This window comes from Tiliqua scincoides, unplaced genomic scaffold (genome assembly GCF_035046505.1).
Source record: "Tiliqua scincoides isolate rTilSci1 unplaced genomic scaffold, rTilSci1.hap2 HAP2_SCAFFOLD_90, whole genome shotgun sequence".
Classification (NCBI taxonomy): domain Eukaryota; kingdom Metazoa; phylum Chordata; class Lepidosauria; order Squamata; family Scincidae; genus Tiliqua; species Tiliqua scincoides.
The window spans coordinates 101,825-117,408 of record NW_027101670.1 but is presented as its reverse complement, the minus strand read 5'-3'; the positions used below and the strand labels follow the sequence as shown (position 1 = coordinate 117,408).

General features: G+C 44.0%; 1 protein-coding gene across 1 annotated transcript; it reads left to right on the top strand.

Annotated features, from left to right (window-relative positions):
- The first annotated feature begins 8,657 nt into the window (after positions 1–8,657).
- Positions 8,658–9,590, top strand: LOC136636104 (olfactory receptor 14A16-like). The gene has a single exon (XM_066611115.1). The coding sequence runs from the start codon at positions 8,658–8,660 to the stop codon at positions 9,588–9,590; it is 933 nt and encodes a 310-aa protein (XP_066467212.1).
- Positions 9,591–15,584: the final 5,994 nt, after the last annotated feature.

Sequence of the window (15,584 nt, the reverse complement as noted above, 5' to 3'; positions counted from 1 at the left end):
TGCGAGTTGCTTTTTCCTGCTCAAGAGCGTCAATTCATATGATCAGATCCCACACATTAGAAGACTGATCCTCCTCCTCTAAGGAGGGGAAATAAAAAAAACAAAAAACATGCACTTGATGAGCAGGAGGGCACATAAACACTTTCCCACCAGACTTTTGGACCCTCTTTGGTATTTTGTTAAAATTTGTTAAATAGGCTTATTAATTACTTATAGAACATTATTGTAAAAACTCCATTTGTAAAGATGAGGTTTGGTGACAGCCTGCCTGTGTATACCACCAAGGGTCTGTAAGACTCTCACTCATTGTGAGAATTGGTGAGAAAGGTGGTATAGAAATACTATATGATGATGATGATGATGTTTTAGTCATAGATTCTAAGAAAATGTGGAATCTGTAAGCGCACCAGCTGTGAACTGAACATTAGCCAAAGCAAACCATGCTATGAATACCATGTAATATTTATTTTATATATACAGGTATTTATATACCGCCTTTCTTTGGTTGTCAGATTTCTCCTCGGATTTTAATCCAAGGCGGTTTACATAGGCAGGCTGTTCTAAACCTTACAATTGAATAGTTCTAGTCTTCCATAGAACTCCTCGTTCCAGCTGGATTCCTTCCCGGTCTGGTCTCTCTCTGGCCCTTTGCCTCCCATGCTCCACCTGACGGCAACTCCTCTCTGCCACCAAGAGTCAGCTCATCAGTATATCAGTGTGTCGTCAGTTCTGGGGTACTTCCAGTTGTTTTGAACTGGCAGCCTCAGATCTTCAGGCATACAAGGTGGCAGCTCTACCAACTGAGCCAGACCTCCTGCCAGACCACATGTAATATGTGCTTTGAACTTATACTTTAAGCTTTCAATAATGGCAATAGCTTACACATAGAGTTACTTCTCATCTTCAACTTTCAAACGCTGAAGCCATAAATCTTACACACAAATACCTAGCAAGTAGGGCTCCTTGGAGAAGTGCCTGTAATTATATTTGCAATTGTGATTGACAACTTAGTTCTCATGATGGTTCTTTCATATCCAACATACTAATAACCAGCTGTCAGAGGATGACAACTTCTGGCTGCCATTGTAGACAGAGCTTTTCAGGGCTGCAACATGAAAAGAATAGGTGGACTTTTCAGTAAATCTTCATTGGTGGTTGGATAGGAATAATACTTCAATATGGCTTGAGAACAATGTGCTTCTGGAAATTCAAACATACATGAAGATAAATAGTAAGTAATTTGTACACGTTTAACTTTAGTGATTCTTGAGTAGTTTTGCAATGGAACTCAACATCCTGAGTTCAGTAGTGCTGTAATATAAGGTGCTCCAAGACTGTTACCATATCTTCTTTTTCCTCTTCATTATCATAAAAAACAGATATGTATTATAATTTCACATGAGAAATCCCTTTATTTCACATTTGTTCTCCCTTTATTTAAGACGAAATGAGACTATTCAGCAAGCTGCACATGAAAATCATGTAGAAACAATGGATGAACATACTTTGTTTTGTCTCAGGATTGTGTGTCATTGAAGGGAAATGGAATGTAAAGAATGATAAAAGGTTGGATCCGTCTGGAAAGATGCACAAATCAAATGCCCATAACCAGATGAGACCTTGGACATTCTATCATATATTGCATGCTTTGTTGTATCCAAAAAGTCTTGGGGGATAAAAAGAGGGACATTCTTTTTTTCTGCCAATATTGGAAATGGGAATACAGCAGGCATCAAGTTGTGAAGGGTGCACAGATATCAGAGAGCCCTTTTGGCCAGACTGATCACTGAAACTGTTGGTTATTCACCGTCAGAACTAAGGTAAGGATGCAATGGAGGTCTCAGTACAAAGCTTTGCCTTTAGGTTCCCAAGAATTCTGGCACCAAACAGTGAAGTGGATGATATTCTAGGAAATATTCTATATTCTATAAGAAATATATTTCTATAAGAAATATTCAGATATTCTAGGAAATATCTGGCAGCCTTGAAATCATCATTCATCATCATCAACAACATGTTACTAAATCAGTATATGAGCATTGACAGTTTCCATCTGTTTCCGTCTACAGTATGAAGCAGACAAAGTGCAAAATGTCCGATGAAACTTCAGCATCTGGGTTCCTGCTCTTGCCCTTCTCAGATGTTCTGGAATTGCAGCTTCTACATTTTGGGGCCTTCCTGCTGTTGTACTTGGGGATTGTCTCAGGGAACCTTCTCATTATCTCTGCAATAGCTCTTGACCATCTCCTACACAGCCCCATGTACTTCTTTTTAATGAATCTGGCCATTCAAGATATTGGGTTTCTTTCTGTCATTATCCCTAAATCCATGGCCAATTCCCTTATGAATACCAGGCACATATATTATTCTGGATGTGTTGCTCATGTCCTCTTCTTCGTCTTCTTTTCAGCATCCAGTTTTGCCCTTCTCACAGTCATGGCTTATGACCGGTGTGTAGCTATTTGCAACCCATTAGAGTATGAAATGATCATGAACAGGAATGCTTGTCTGCAAATAATTGCCATTGTATGGATCACTGGTTTTCTCTATTCAGTGTTGCACACCAGTGACACTTTTGCAAGCCCTTTCTGCTCCTACGTTGTCAACCAGTTCTTCTGTGAAATCCCTCAATTACTGAAGCTTGCCTGTTCTGACTTATACTTAATTGAAATGGGAGTTCTTGTAGTCAGCATTTTCATGTGTTTAGGCTGCTTTATTTTCATTGTTCTTTCTTATGTGCACATCTTCAGTGAAGTGCGTAAGATCCGTTCTGTGCACGGAAGAAGAAAAGCCTTCTCAACTTGCCTTCCCCACCTCATTGTTGTCTCCACATTTTTGTGTAGTGCAGTTTTTGCTTACCTGAGACCTTCTCCTGACAATCCATCACATCTTGATATAGCAATAACTATTCTGTATTCTGTGGTTCCACCCATGCTAAATCCAGTGATCTACAGCATGAGAAACAAGGAGATCAAAAATGCTGTGCTACGACTGCTGGGCTTCAGAGCATCTAAGAATATGGTGTAGAAGAGGCAACTGGACATTTTGGTGAGGCTACAGAACTGAGTGCTTCCTTCTCCCTTTCCAGTTAGTCAGTTTTGGTTGACGATGAGGACACATCAGTGAAGCTGTGAAATGGATCTTCTTAGGGATCCTGGACTGTGACACTTTCAGAAATGGATTTGGTGTGTTCACTGGTTTTCAGAACCAATACAAATGAAAACCAAGGTGCCCATAATTTTTTTTCATTCATTTTGCCTTGAAAAGAAATGTGCTAGAATGGAAATACATTTCTCCATTCATATCAGTTCAAAAATTGTAGTTTATAGGAGAATTGAGGAATTAAATCCTTAGGAATTGTGATTTCCTTAGAAAAGTGTGCGATGCATTCCGATGAAAGGAGGAGTGGACAATGAGTTCTGATTGTAGAGTGGATTTCCGACTCCAGCAACTACAAAGGTCTGGGTTACTTTTAGCCTGCCTGAAATTATAGCAGTTTTAAAACTTCCCTCTGAAACTTCAGGTGTTTGCAATCATATTTTTTCCTCCAATATACACTGTCCACCTACTTTTGGGTCACCCTGTATACTTATATATTTTTTAAATTTCTTCATTGGGCTGTTTAGATTATGTCAAAAAAAATCCAGAATCTTTCAAGTGGCTCAGAAAATTCACTGTCTGTTTCAGGTGATGAGGATTGAGAAGTTCCAATTTTAGATCACAATTGAAATAAGTACAATGTTCTCCAATGTTCGTTAGCTGAGTCCCACCGGTTTGTGGCATGGTGCAATGCCATTTGCTTGTTGCAGGGTACAAGCCCCTCTTTGTGTGTGGTGTGTTGCTGTGTGCTTGCAGAGTGTGGCTTATCGTAGCAGCATACAAATACCAGTTGTTCTGGTCCCTAGTCGTGACCTGGAGGATTAAGCCACAACCACCCCTCAGATTTGGCCTACGAGCCTTGAATACTGGGGCATTGGCAGCATAACCTCAACCGCAGTGCAGCATTGTTACCAAAAGAGCAGATTTTAAGGGGAATTTTGCACAGCTCTGTTGGAACATGGGATCTTATGACTGGATAAACAAATTGGCATAACGTAGAGAATCCCTTTCCTTCAACGAAAAAACTGAGAGAAATTGCTTTCAATAAAAGATCTTCGCTTTATTGAGAAAGAACAAAGATAGCAATATTGCATATATAGGAGTAATAAAGATACGTTTCTTTGCCCTAAAAAAGTATAAGATGTACCTGCCTTAGAACCCAATCCTGAGTTGTACATGCCTACTTACCGCCAGTGTACACTGTCACAAACATGTTGTAAGGCACATTTATAGGGCTTAGAACTGGTCCTGCACTGGAGTGAGCCCTCTTGGCTCGACACAGGACTCTGTTTCTCTGTGCCCGCTTGATAGTGGCACAAAATCGTGTAGCCCCATTGCGGGGCTACTTTCCTTACGCAGGGGAAGGGGATGAATGTCCCCTTTTCCCAAGGAGGCAGCGGTAGCTGCCCAGCATGGTCAGGGAGCCGGGTAGTCCTTTTGGTGGCGCGACAACTCCCAGTCTAGCCCTAGATTCCCACAACACTTTGCACACAGACTTGGTGTTCGGCACAGCTTTGCTACTGTACCATAAACCTGCTCCTATCTCATATGCAGAGAAATTGATGACATGTTTAATGCCTCTGAAATTTCTCTTCTGTGGGTATATGTGCGTGGTGCATACGTGCATTACAGTGCTCCTTCTGAACATTTCTATAATCATCCCCACAATAAATATTGCATTGTTGCACTGTCTCCTTCACTCCTTCTTCCTTCCCCACTGAACCATTGCTGAGTTATGCCATTGGCCATAGCACACGGTTCCAGCAGATGGAATCAGTGTCCTCTGTCCGTGCATACTAACGTGTTCTGAAAAGCAGACTCAGTAACACGATCTTCAGGAGGCATGAGAATGACTGCAACAATTTGAAAGTCAGGTTCTTGCTGCTGGTTGGCAGTGCCGTAGTCCCCCCCATGGGTGAGTGTTGTTTATGTCATCTTCCAGGTACAGAAATGGTAGACCATTTTAAACTGGTTACAGCCACCAAGCATTTTGCTCCCCCAAAATTCAGGTGGAAATATGGTGACATCATGATGTCATGTCAACTTCGTATATTGAATTTTAGGTGTGTAGACTTTTAAAAAGTCAGTACTGTGCCCACATGCAAAGGAGGAAGAGGGCTGGGTGCTGGTGCCCTAAGAACCCTTTGAGACCACCCAGCCCCCATCCCTCCTCCAGTCTCTGCACCGAGGAGGAAACTCTCCTGTTCCAGGCCATGCCAAACAAGCCCTAACCTCGCTGCTTGCATTGCAGAAGCAGCATACTATGTAGTTTGCTCTAAACCAGTGTTCTTCAACCTGTAGGTTGTGATGCCAAGGGAATCGCGAAGCCTCATTTGGAGTTCACGGCAACCTTTCAAAGCCTGTCACTTACAGAAACAAAAATGACTTCACTCAAATGTATTTGACACAATTATCCACATGCGCAAAGGGGGGGAAGGGAACCCAGAGAGGGAGCAGAATTGGCAGGTGGGCCCTCAATTTATTCGTTAGTTTGTTTGTTTGTGTTGTGGCATGAAAAAGGTTGAAGAGCATTGCTCTAAACTTTTAAAAATGGCAATAGAATATACCCAGAGTTGATTGTCAATTTATGACCCAATCTATTTGGGCAGCAATTTTCATGCTTTTCATATCACGGCACACTGATGAGATGCTACAATGGTCAAGGTACACCATAAATTTTTTAGTGATATATTGGATCATTTAAAAAATGAGTATTGATAAAGGGTTAAACAACAAACCAAACATGAATACAAGCTTAAATGGAATCACACACCCAATCCCAAAAGCAACTGACTGAGGAATGACAATGGTTCACACTCCCCCAATGATTTTCCTCTAGACTTTCTCAGGACATCTGTGGACCGTTCACGGCACATGGTGATACAGCACAGTAGTTGAAAATAGCTGCTATTGGGACTCGCTGCCAGTGGGCTGCACATTCTACTGGTGGTAACTGCTGCAAAAGGGAAGAAAAGCATGCTCTGGGAAAGCCCAAGTAGCACACTGCTGGAGGACTGGTGGGATAGATCCGAGAGGACCTGCTGAAACAGGAAAGATGGGAAGGGAGGCGGGAAGGGGGCAGGTAGAGCAGGGCAGCTTGGGGGAGAAATGGGGGACAGGGTGGCTGCCCCTGTTCTGCCTTTTGTCTGCCATTGTAGACAGAACTTTTGAGGACTGCAAAATTAAAAGGACAGTTGGACTTCTCAATCAATCTTCTCCATTGAAAGATCCTACCCCCCTTTTCTGCAGCCTCCCTGCCCACTTTTCATTGACTTCAGATACCAAAATTGCTAGTGCAGGTCCAAGGAGACCCTTTGCAGTGGGGGAGGCTTCAGCAGAGGTAAGTGGTTTAAATCCTCCTTATCCCCTGCTGGATACACTACTCCTGCTGGATACACTACTCCTACTTTGGATATGGCTGCACTAGTGGAGAGGGGGATGATAGGATTAGACTGCTAAACATTTAAATGCTTAAGCTGTAACACACACACACACACACACACACACACACACACACACACCCCTTTTTCTTCTACATATCTACCTAGGGACAGCAGCTAGTTAAACATATTAATTGAAGTGAAGACAAGCAAGTTAACTGTTCTCTGTGTGTCTCTGATGACTTGCTGTATGGGGCTCCAGGGACCAAGTCTCCAGGAACACCAGACATGATGACATCTTTGCCTGCATTGTAGACAGAACGTTGCAGAGTTGCAGCATTAAAAAGGTTAGTTGGACTTCTTCATAGATTTCATTAGTGATTCGATATGGATCCAGTGCTATGAATGGGTTGGAGAAGAGTGTGTGTAAGGAAATTCCATATCCCTGAAGAAAAATAGTAAGTTGTATCTGTTTAACTGTACTGATACTTGAGCAGTTTTCCTCATGGCCAAACGCCTACATAACTGTATCATTTGTATGTAAGTAATATGGGCCAGATCCTATCCAATTTTCCAGTGCTGGTGCAGTTGTGTCATTGGGGTGTGTGCTGTATCCTGTGGTGGAGGGGCAGTCACAGGGGCTTATCAAGTATGACAACATATGTTCCCTTACCATGGGGCTGCATTGTGGCTACACCGGAGCTGGAAAGTTGGGTAGAATTGGACCCTTTGTCACCTTGGTAGGAAACCCTGAGGATAGATGCAGTGGCATAGCTAGGTCATTTGACACCGGGGCCTATAAATTGTCGACACCCCCTTTTTACCAAAATTATTTTCCGTAATAGACAAGATTTAAATTTTTTCCAAATTTTTTTTTTAAATTTAAATTTTTACCAAAATTATTTTCCGTAATAGACAAGATTTAAAATGAATACTACTACTACTACTACTACTACTACTACTACTACTACTACTACTACTACTACTACTACTAATAATAATAATAATAATAATAATAATAATAATAGCCAGAAAATAAAAGCAGAGAGTGAACATTTTCTTTCATTGAACTTTGTATATATAATAAACTTTCCACCACTCCCAATATTATTAACCTCTCCCCACCATGCCCATCTCCATGATTCCACCCCTCACCAGGTTCTGGGGTTCACTTTAAAAGTCATCTAAGCCCAAAAACACTCAAACCTCCCACCTCCCCACATTAACTTCCAGCTCTTTCCTCCTATTCAGCAAGCTGCAGGAACTTTGCATCCAAGCAAAACCATGAGAAGCATGCAGGAACCTTCACCCATTTACCCCTCCCCCCACACACCTGAGGCTCAGGTTTATGGATGCATCTGAGCTGGCAACAGTATTACGGAATTTTGAGTGCAATCCTAACTTACTTTCCAGTACCAAGGTAAGGGCAATGCAACAAACATTGCCTTAACTTGAGGAGGCCTCCGTGACTGCCCTCCAACTGCAGGATGCAGCACATGCCCCATTGGCACAACTATGCTAATGCTGGAAAGTTGGTTAGAATTGTGTCCCAAATCTTTCTATTCTGCCTAAATGGTGGAGTGGATTGTGAAAGCCAGAAAGGCTTCTGCAAATCACTTTGTGGAGAAAGTCTGGTGCAAATGCTCTCTTGCAAAATGTTCAGATCTGTTTATTACAACAGCTGCATACAGCAGGCAAGAATTAAAGACACAAGTCACAAGATAACTTTCCTGCTGCCGAGCTAGATTGCTATACACAAAAGATCCATGATCTGTTTGTGCACGATCTGTTCTGAGTATAAAATTAAGTTCCTTTGGGTTACACAATTTGAATTTTTGGAGTACAGTCTAATATCCCAGCCCCAGAACTGGGTGCCCACACTACATGGAATGATTGAGCAGGAACAGATAAAGACTAGACGAGGAACTCTCAGCTGTTGGCTATTCACCATCAGAGGGCAGGTTGTGGTGCTGTGGGAATTCCAGGGCTTTGCCTGGAGGTCTCAAGAAATCCGGCACCAATACAGAACTGGAGTTTTCAAATATTCTAGAAAATAAGTGAACAGATGAGAAATCATCACTTGTATCATCATCATAGTCATAAATGTGTTACTAAATCAGGATGTAGTTGTTGAAGGCTTCTGTTTCCTTCTACAGATTATAGCACACCAAGTGCAAAATGTCCAACAAAACTTCAATGTCTTCAGTGTCTTCAGCATCTGGGTTCCTGCTCCTGCCATTCTCAGATGTTCGTGAATTCCAGATTCTACATTTTGTGGCGTTCCTGCTGTTGTACTTGGGGATTGTCTCAGGGAACCTTCTCATCATCACTGCAATAGCTCTTGACCATCACCTGCACAGCCCCATGTACTTCTTTTTAATGAACTTGGCCATACAGGACGCTGGGCTTGTGTCAATCTTTATTCCCAAATCCATGGCCAACTCCCTCATGAACACCAGGTACATATCTTATTCTGGATGTGTGGCACAAATCTTCTTGTATGCCTTCTTTATATTATCCAATTTTTCCCTTCCCACAGTCATGGCATATGATAGATACGTTGCCATTTGCATTCCTTTAGAATATGAAATGATCATGAACAGGGGCGCTTGTCTGCAAATAATTGCCATTGTATGGATTACTGGTTTTCTCTATTCGGTGTTGCACACCAGTGGCACTTTTGCAAGTCCTTTCTGCTCCAACATTGTCAACCAGTTCTTCTGTGAAATCCCACAATTACTGAAGCTTGCCTGTTCTGACTTATACCTGATTGAAATGGGAGTTCTTGTATTCAGCATTTTCATGTGCTTGGGCTGCTTTATTTTCATTGTTGTAACCTATTTGCACATCTTCACTGCAGTGCGCAGAATCCGTTCTGTGCAAGGCAGGAAAAAGGCCCTCTCAACTTGCCTTCCCCACCTTATTGTTGTCTCCACCTTTGTGTCCACTGCATGTTTTGCTTACCTGAGGCCCTCCTCTGACAATCCATCACATCTGGACATAGCAGTAACTATTATGTACTCTGTGGTTCCACCCCTGCTGAATCCAGTAATCTACAGCATGAGAAATAAGGAGATCAAAAACACAGTGAGAAGACTTTTGGGTTTCTGAACACTTAAAAATAGAGTTTTGATCTTCTATTTGTACGAGTGAGTTCTGTATGTGTGTGTATGTATTATCGAGGGAGTGGCAGTATGCGGCATCCTGTGGCTGTGAAGTGTGACTGAACCTCCTGCAAGGTAAGATAAGAGGCCTGAAATAATGTTTTAGACGTAAGAAACTGTGTAGATGATTCATAGCCCTACTGATGCGAATGTTGCCATATGTCAAAATTTCAGAGAAGAGAGCAGAAGAAAGTTGGAAGTAGTGGGATTAAGCAACTTTCACCTGGGAAAAGCTGCCAGTACCTGGGATTGCCATGAGCAGAGGGACACTTACTGGGGTCCACCAACATGGATTGTGTGGAAGTTCTTGCACCCTTCTCTCTAGAACAACTATTCGCAACCTTCTTTGTCACATGGCACACTGAGAAAGCACTAAAATTGTCAAGGCACACCATTGGTTTTGTAAGGGCCAGTGCAGGGCCTGGCAACCATCAAGCATCTTCCGTGCCTGTCAGTGATCTTCTGCATGCCTCCCAGCCTCTGGGAGCTGCCTGCATCTCACTGAGCTCTTTCCGTGAGAAGCAAGAGAAACCTCGGACCCAGCCTCAGCCTTTCCACCTGCCTGATGTTATGAGAATGGGGCAATAATATGCGAGTCTACTTCAAAGCCCCAGACAAGATCTATTTTTCATGTGGATTAATTTAGATGCACTGGCTAGATCTTGCTGTCGTTTAGCTTAGTGCTTACCAATTAGCACTGGTTTACCAATAAGTTTACCAAACTGGTTTACTTAAGCCTATATGTTGTTGGCATCCTTCAGTCTTGGAAGACTATGGTGTCACGCTCTGAATGGTGGTTCTGGAACAGAGTGTCCTCTCCAGTGCACGAAGCCTGTGTAAAGTAGGTATGGAGGATAGGCTGTTACCCAGGCAGCAAATTCCCCCTCTCCACGTCACTGAAATGGTCCAATGGAAAGGCAGAGGCCAATACGGTTGGTTCCAGCGGCGTCGCAGGAGTTGCCAGAACGTGACTGTGTTCAGCCATGAACTGCCTCAGGGACTCCGGCTCCAGATTTTCCCTCAAGGTTGACTCCTGAAGCCTCTTCCATAACTGGATGTAGCCACAAGGCAGTGGAGGTTTGGGATCAGAGTTTTCCTTCTTTCAGATGAGCTGCCTTCCCAGGCTAACGAGTCCCATCTACCCGGTGGCTGTTTAGTCGCCTCTTACGACAAGTACAGCCATACTGAGGGTCTATTCTTATCCTCAGACCCCAGGGGATAAGATTATAATAATTATATAATTATATAATTATATATAGGCTGAGGCAGTTCATTATATAATTATATATAGGCTTATAATTGCAAGATTATAAGCCTATATAATCTTGCAATAACAACTCCCCCCCCAACACCAGCATGCTGCTGCATCACTCCTTGAGTCCACCTAACACTATAAGTTCTGTTTTGCTCTGTATGCTTTGTTTTAGATTTAAGAGAAATAAAGTGCTTTGTCTGCATCCTGACCCTGGACTAAGCATATTTCTTCCTCTGAGTCCAAACAGAACTCCCAGCTCTATCTGTCTCCTGGGACAAGCTTTTTTCACAACTGACAAAGCACTCCACGTTCAATCCCATGCTGTGGCCATATAGATCCCATTGAGAATGGCTGGAACAGGGAACCATATGATGAAACAAGGAACATGTGAGAGGGCAGGGACAGTTTGTCTTCTCCTACTCTATTTGGTATGATGTAACTGGGAGCAACGTTAAAGCACAAAAGCTCCATCAGGCAAAATGGAGGTTCATAAGGTTTTGAAATGCACCATGTAAGAAGCTGGTCAAGATCAGTGACAGCCCAATTCTGTGAAGGTCTGGGCTGCTCTATGCTGCGCTTTGCAGGAGTGGAAGAGACCTCCGCTGTCAAAAATGGCTGCTGATGGAGCAGATTGGCAGTCATTTTGGCAGCATTGCTGCATGAAGTAGCAGTGCCCCCCGCTCCATTGTCAGACCTGCCTGCACCTGCCAGAGAAGGTAAGGCAGTGGCACGGGTGGCAAGGGGGCAACTCAGGGCAGGAGGGAGGAGGAATGGGGTGGGGTAGCTGGGGAGGAAGTGGATCCAGCAGCAATGATGCGCACCAGAACCTATCCCTCATTTTTACACCCTCCCCATCCCCTTTCTTTCCTTGGACTTGCACCAGTGAAATTGCTGGCGCAGGTCCAAGGAGACCTACTACAGAGCAAGAGGGATAAGGGAACTGAGGGTCCAATCTTAAGCAAGTCAAGCACTGGCACTAAGATCCAGTGCTGGTGCTGAGTGACACAAATGTGTCATAAGGCATGTCCGTGGCATCTGGAGGGGCTGCCAGTACTGAGCCAGCGCCAGTTGGTGATGAGCCTCAGCGCCATGTGGAGGGCCGGCCAGTGCTCCGTCAGTACCAGCCAATGGTGTTTTTGAGGTGGGGTCAGGAGGAGACTGAGCAGAACAGGGTGGGGGAGGGCAGGGTGGGGGAAGAACCGGCCCAGGAGGGGGGTGGGACTGGCAGAGTTCTGCTGCTCAGTATCCTATGCTCTGTGTAGGGCTGCAAAACTAGACATGGAGGCTCTCAAGTCTGAATAGCCAGCTCAGACTTGAGAAACCCCATTGCAGGGCCTTGGGCTTCCCCTGGAAGAAGGGGACAAAAGTCCCCTTCCCCCAGAAGATCTCAGGTGGCCTTTGCAGTGCCACTGGACACAACGGTAGCCATTTCAGCACTGCTGCATCCAGTGGAGTTAGTGGCGTCAGACCGGGTGACATGTCGGGGGGCGCACCCTGGGGGGATGGTGCACTAAAATTGCGGCATTAGGAGCTGCCCTGTCATGACATACACCATTGGATGTGGAATGTCCAGCGGAATGCAATGGAAAAAGAGAGAGTGAAATAGCTCCTTTCCTTCAAAGGTAATGACCAAATAACGAGGAAAGAAAAAATGCATGGAGCCCTATGGAAAGTGAAAGTGAGCCGTATCGCGCATTTACTCGTGAGTAGGCATATCTGCCATAGTCCTTCAGAAAGGGCAGGCTGAGAGGAATCCAACGACACCAGAATGGTCCCTATTCAATGAAGGCAGCCCCCCCAAAACACCCGAGAAATAGGTCCCTGCCTCCCAACTGCAAGTCTATTGAGCCCACGTGGCCATGTTTACTCACGAGTAGGCGAATTTGCCTTAGTCCATTGGAAAGGGCATGCTGAGAGGACTCCAAGAACATCACAATGGTCCTGATCCAATGAATGCAGCCCCCCAAAACACCCAAGAAGTAGGTTCCTCACTCCTAGCTGCGAGTCTATTGAGCACTATGGAAAGCGAAGCAGCCTTGCGGTCGTGTTTACTCATGAGTAGGCAGGTGTGCCTTGACTGGTGGTCAGACCAGGCAAACAGGAATGTGAGGACACCAGAATGGTCCTGATCCATGGAACTGGAGTGCAACAAATGCTCCAGAAGGCAGCCTCCCCCCCACTAAAAAGGACAAATAAAGAGGCTTCAACTGGTAAGGGGAAGGTTTTCTGTTTTGCACTCGTAAAGCCAGGAGGGTCTTTGTATTGATCTGCTTGAAATAGAAGAACTTGAAACTGGGCACTGGGGAGGGCTGGAAATCTCACTGACTCTTTGGGGGGTGTTATTGCAGGCAGGCTACAGAGAAAATGCACTTGGTGGAAGAGGACTGGCTACCCCTTATTTAATTATTTCATTTATTTTAATTTAATTATTTATAATTATTTATTTTAATTTGCTTGATGATGTCACTTCTGGCCATGACAACACTTCTGATGGGTCCTGATCAGATTGTCATTCTAAAAAGTGGGTCCCGGTGCTAAAAGATTGAGAACTGCTGCAATAAGGTGTTAGTAACTTGACACGGGGTGTGTGTGTGTGACTCTACAAGTTTTCAAAATCACTAAAATCAGAGCTTGGAGGAATAATACCATTATGTTATATATCAATCAATGCACAATTTCATGCAGAATGCAATGAAACAAACCACATTGAAATATCTATGTTCTAACAAAAGGTACAGCCAAAAAACCAGTGTGGGCGGGGCGATGGTACATCACCACGCCCACCACCTGGGGCGTTTCCCCACCCACTACATGGGGTGATGTGCAGGCCTCCTGCGCCGGGTGACGTGAATCCTAGTGATGCCACTGGGTGGAGTCACTGGGGTTAGAATTGGACTACCCAATTCCCTTTCTCTTCTGAAGCCTCCCAAGCTGCCCCTCCCCCTCCCCCCACCCCGATACAGCAAGCTCATTTTTGGCATGGCTGCAGGATTGGGATTTAGGTTCTTTAAATTCTGTATATTATTGGGAAGACTGAGGTCTGTCTGGACTTTGATTTTTGCTGTGAATGTGGACAGGACTAGGCAGTAACTTCACTCCCCCATAGGTGCATTCTTAACTTTCTCATGAGAGAAATTAACCAAACAAAAGTTTTGCAGGTTACCCAAATTTAATCTATTTTTAGATTAAAATACACCTGAAATTCATGAAACTGGGATATGGTGTAAAAAATGCAGGAGTCCAATAATTAAACAAACAAAACATGTGGTAGGTGAACAATTCCAAAAAAGTGTCTAAGGGTGCATGACTTTCAGGGATGAAATATGTCCAAGGCCGAGGACCGCACAATTGGAGACAGAAGACTTCCCATACATGGATAAATAATAATACAGGTATTTCTATACCGCCTTTCTTGGTCCTCAGATTTCTCCTCTGACTTTATTCAAGGCGGTTTACATAGGCAGGCTAATTAAATTAAATTAAATTAAAAAAAGGGTTTTTTACAATTTGAAAGAAGATTCTATCTTTCAAGAAACCACAACATTCAGATGTTTCTTTCTGATCTGGTCACAACATTCTGGCCTCCACCCTCCCATGCTCAGAGCAGATGGAATAACTCGACTCAGCTTGTCAGTGGCTTCAAGGTCGCATGGTGCCGGTGGCCTCGAACTGGTGACCTTCGGATGTTATCTTCAGGCAAATGGAGGCTCTACCCTCTAGACCAGACCTCCTGCCCTGGATGGATGCCTCCCTTAGTTTGATACATTTCAAACTGATACTTTTCAAACTTACATTTCAAGTAAGACAAGTTTGCAACTGCCCCATCTTCCAAACAAAATATTTTGTTTTCCTTTTGTTTCTGTGTTTGCTGAGCAACTGAGAGTTGGAATGGAATGCTCTTTGCATGAAGGTGGGCTTTGTAAACTCCTGCAACTGGTCTCTCTCTGGCTGATGGATGGGTTCTTCCTCTGGTCTTGCCATGAAAAGAGGGCAGGAAGAGATGGCTGAGCCACTGTTTCCCTCTTCCCATGACCCTGTCCTAGACTTAAGAGATCATGAAGAACTCCATCCACAAGAGAAACCTGTGGTCCTTCACCATCCAAGAGGAAAAGTCCCAGGCAATAGACAGGTGCATATGTGGTTTTGGAGGCTATCGCCCAGATGACATCAACAGGATGATAGCAGCCTTCTAGGAGGAGATGGCAGAGAGTGGCAAAGAAACCCTCTCTCTGGTCACAGGGACTTCTTGGGAGGGAGAGGGAAGATGGAAGTCTTGGAGAATTGCATCTTGTGGTCATCAGCAAAATGACCATAGAGGGTAAGTGACCACTATTTTGCTCCTCTTGCAGATGGGTAGACTGAGGCATTGTAGCCATGCGAAAATAAAGATTCAAATAGGGCCTTTCCTGATTTGTAGTAAGGGGAACGTGGCTCTCTTGAGAAGAAGGTGGTTCACTATTTATCTCTCAGTGTATAATTTCCTCTTCCTCCTAAAGGAGTTTGTTGAACAGTCTGACTCTTCCCATTTCAGATGACAGCTACTCAAGGAGGTAGCTCCTAGTTCAGATTTCTCAGCTATTTTTTACTGGCTTTGATGACAAAGGCAGAAAAATGCATGTTGAAACTTGACGAGCAGTTTTGGTAGTCAATGGGGAAGTGATGACAGGGGATGTTGACAGGGGAGGG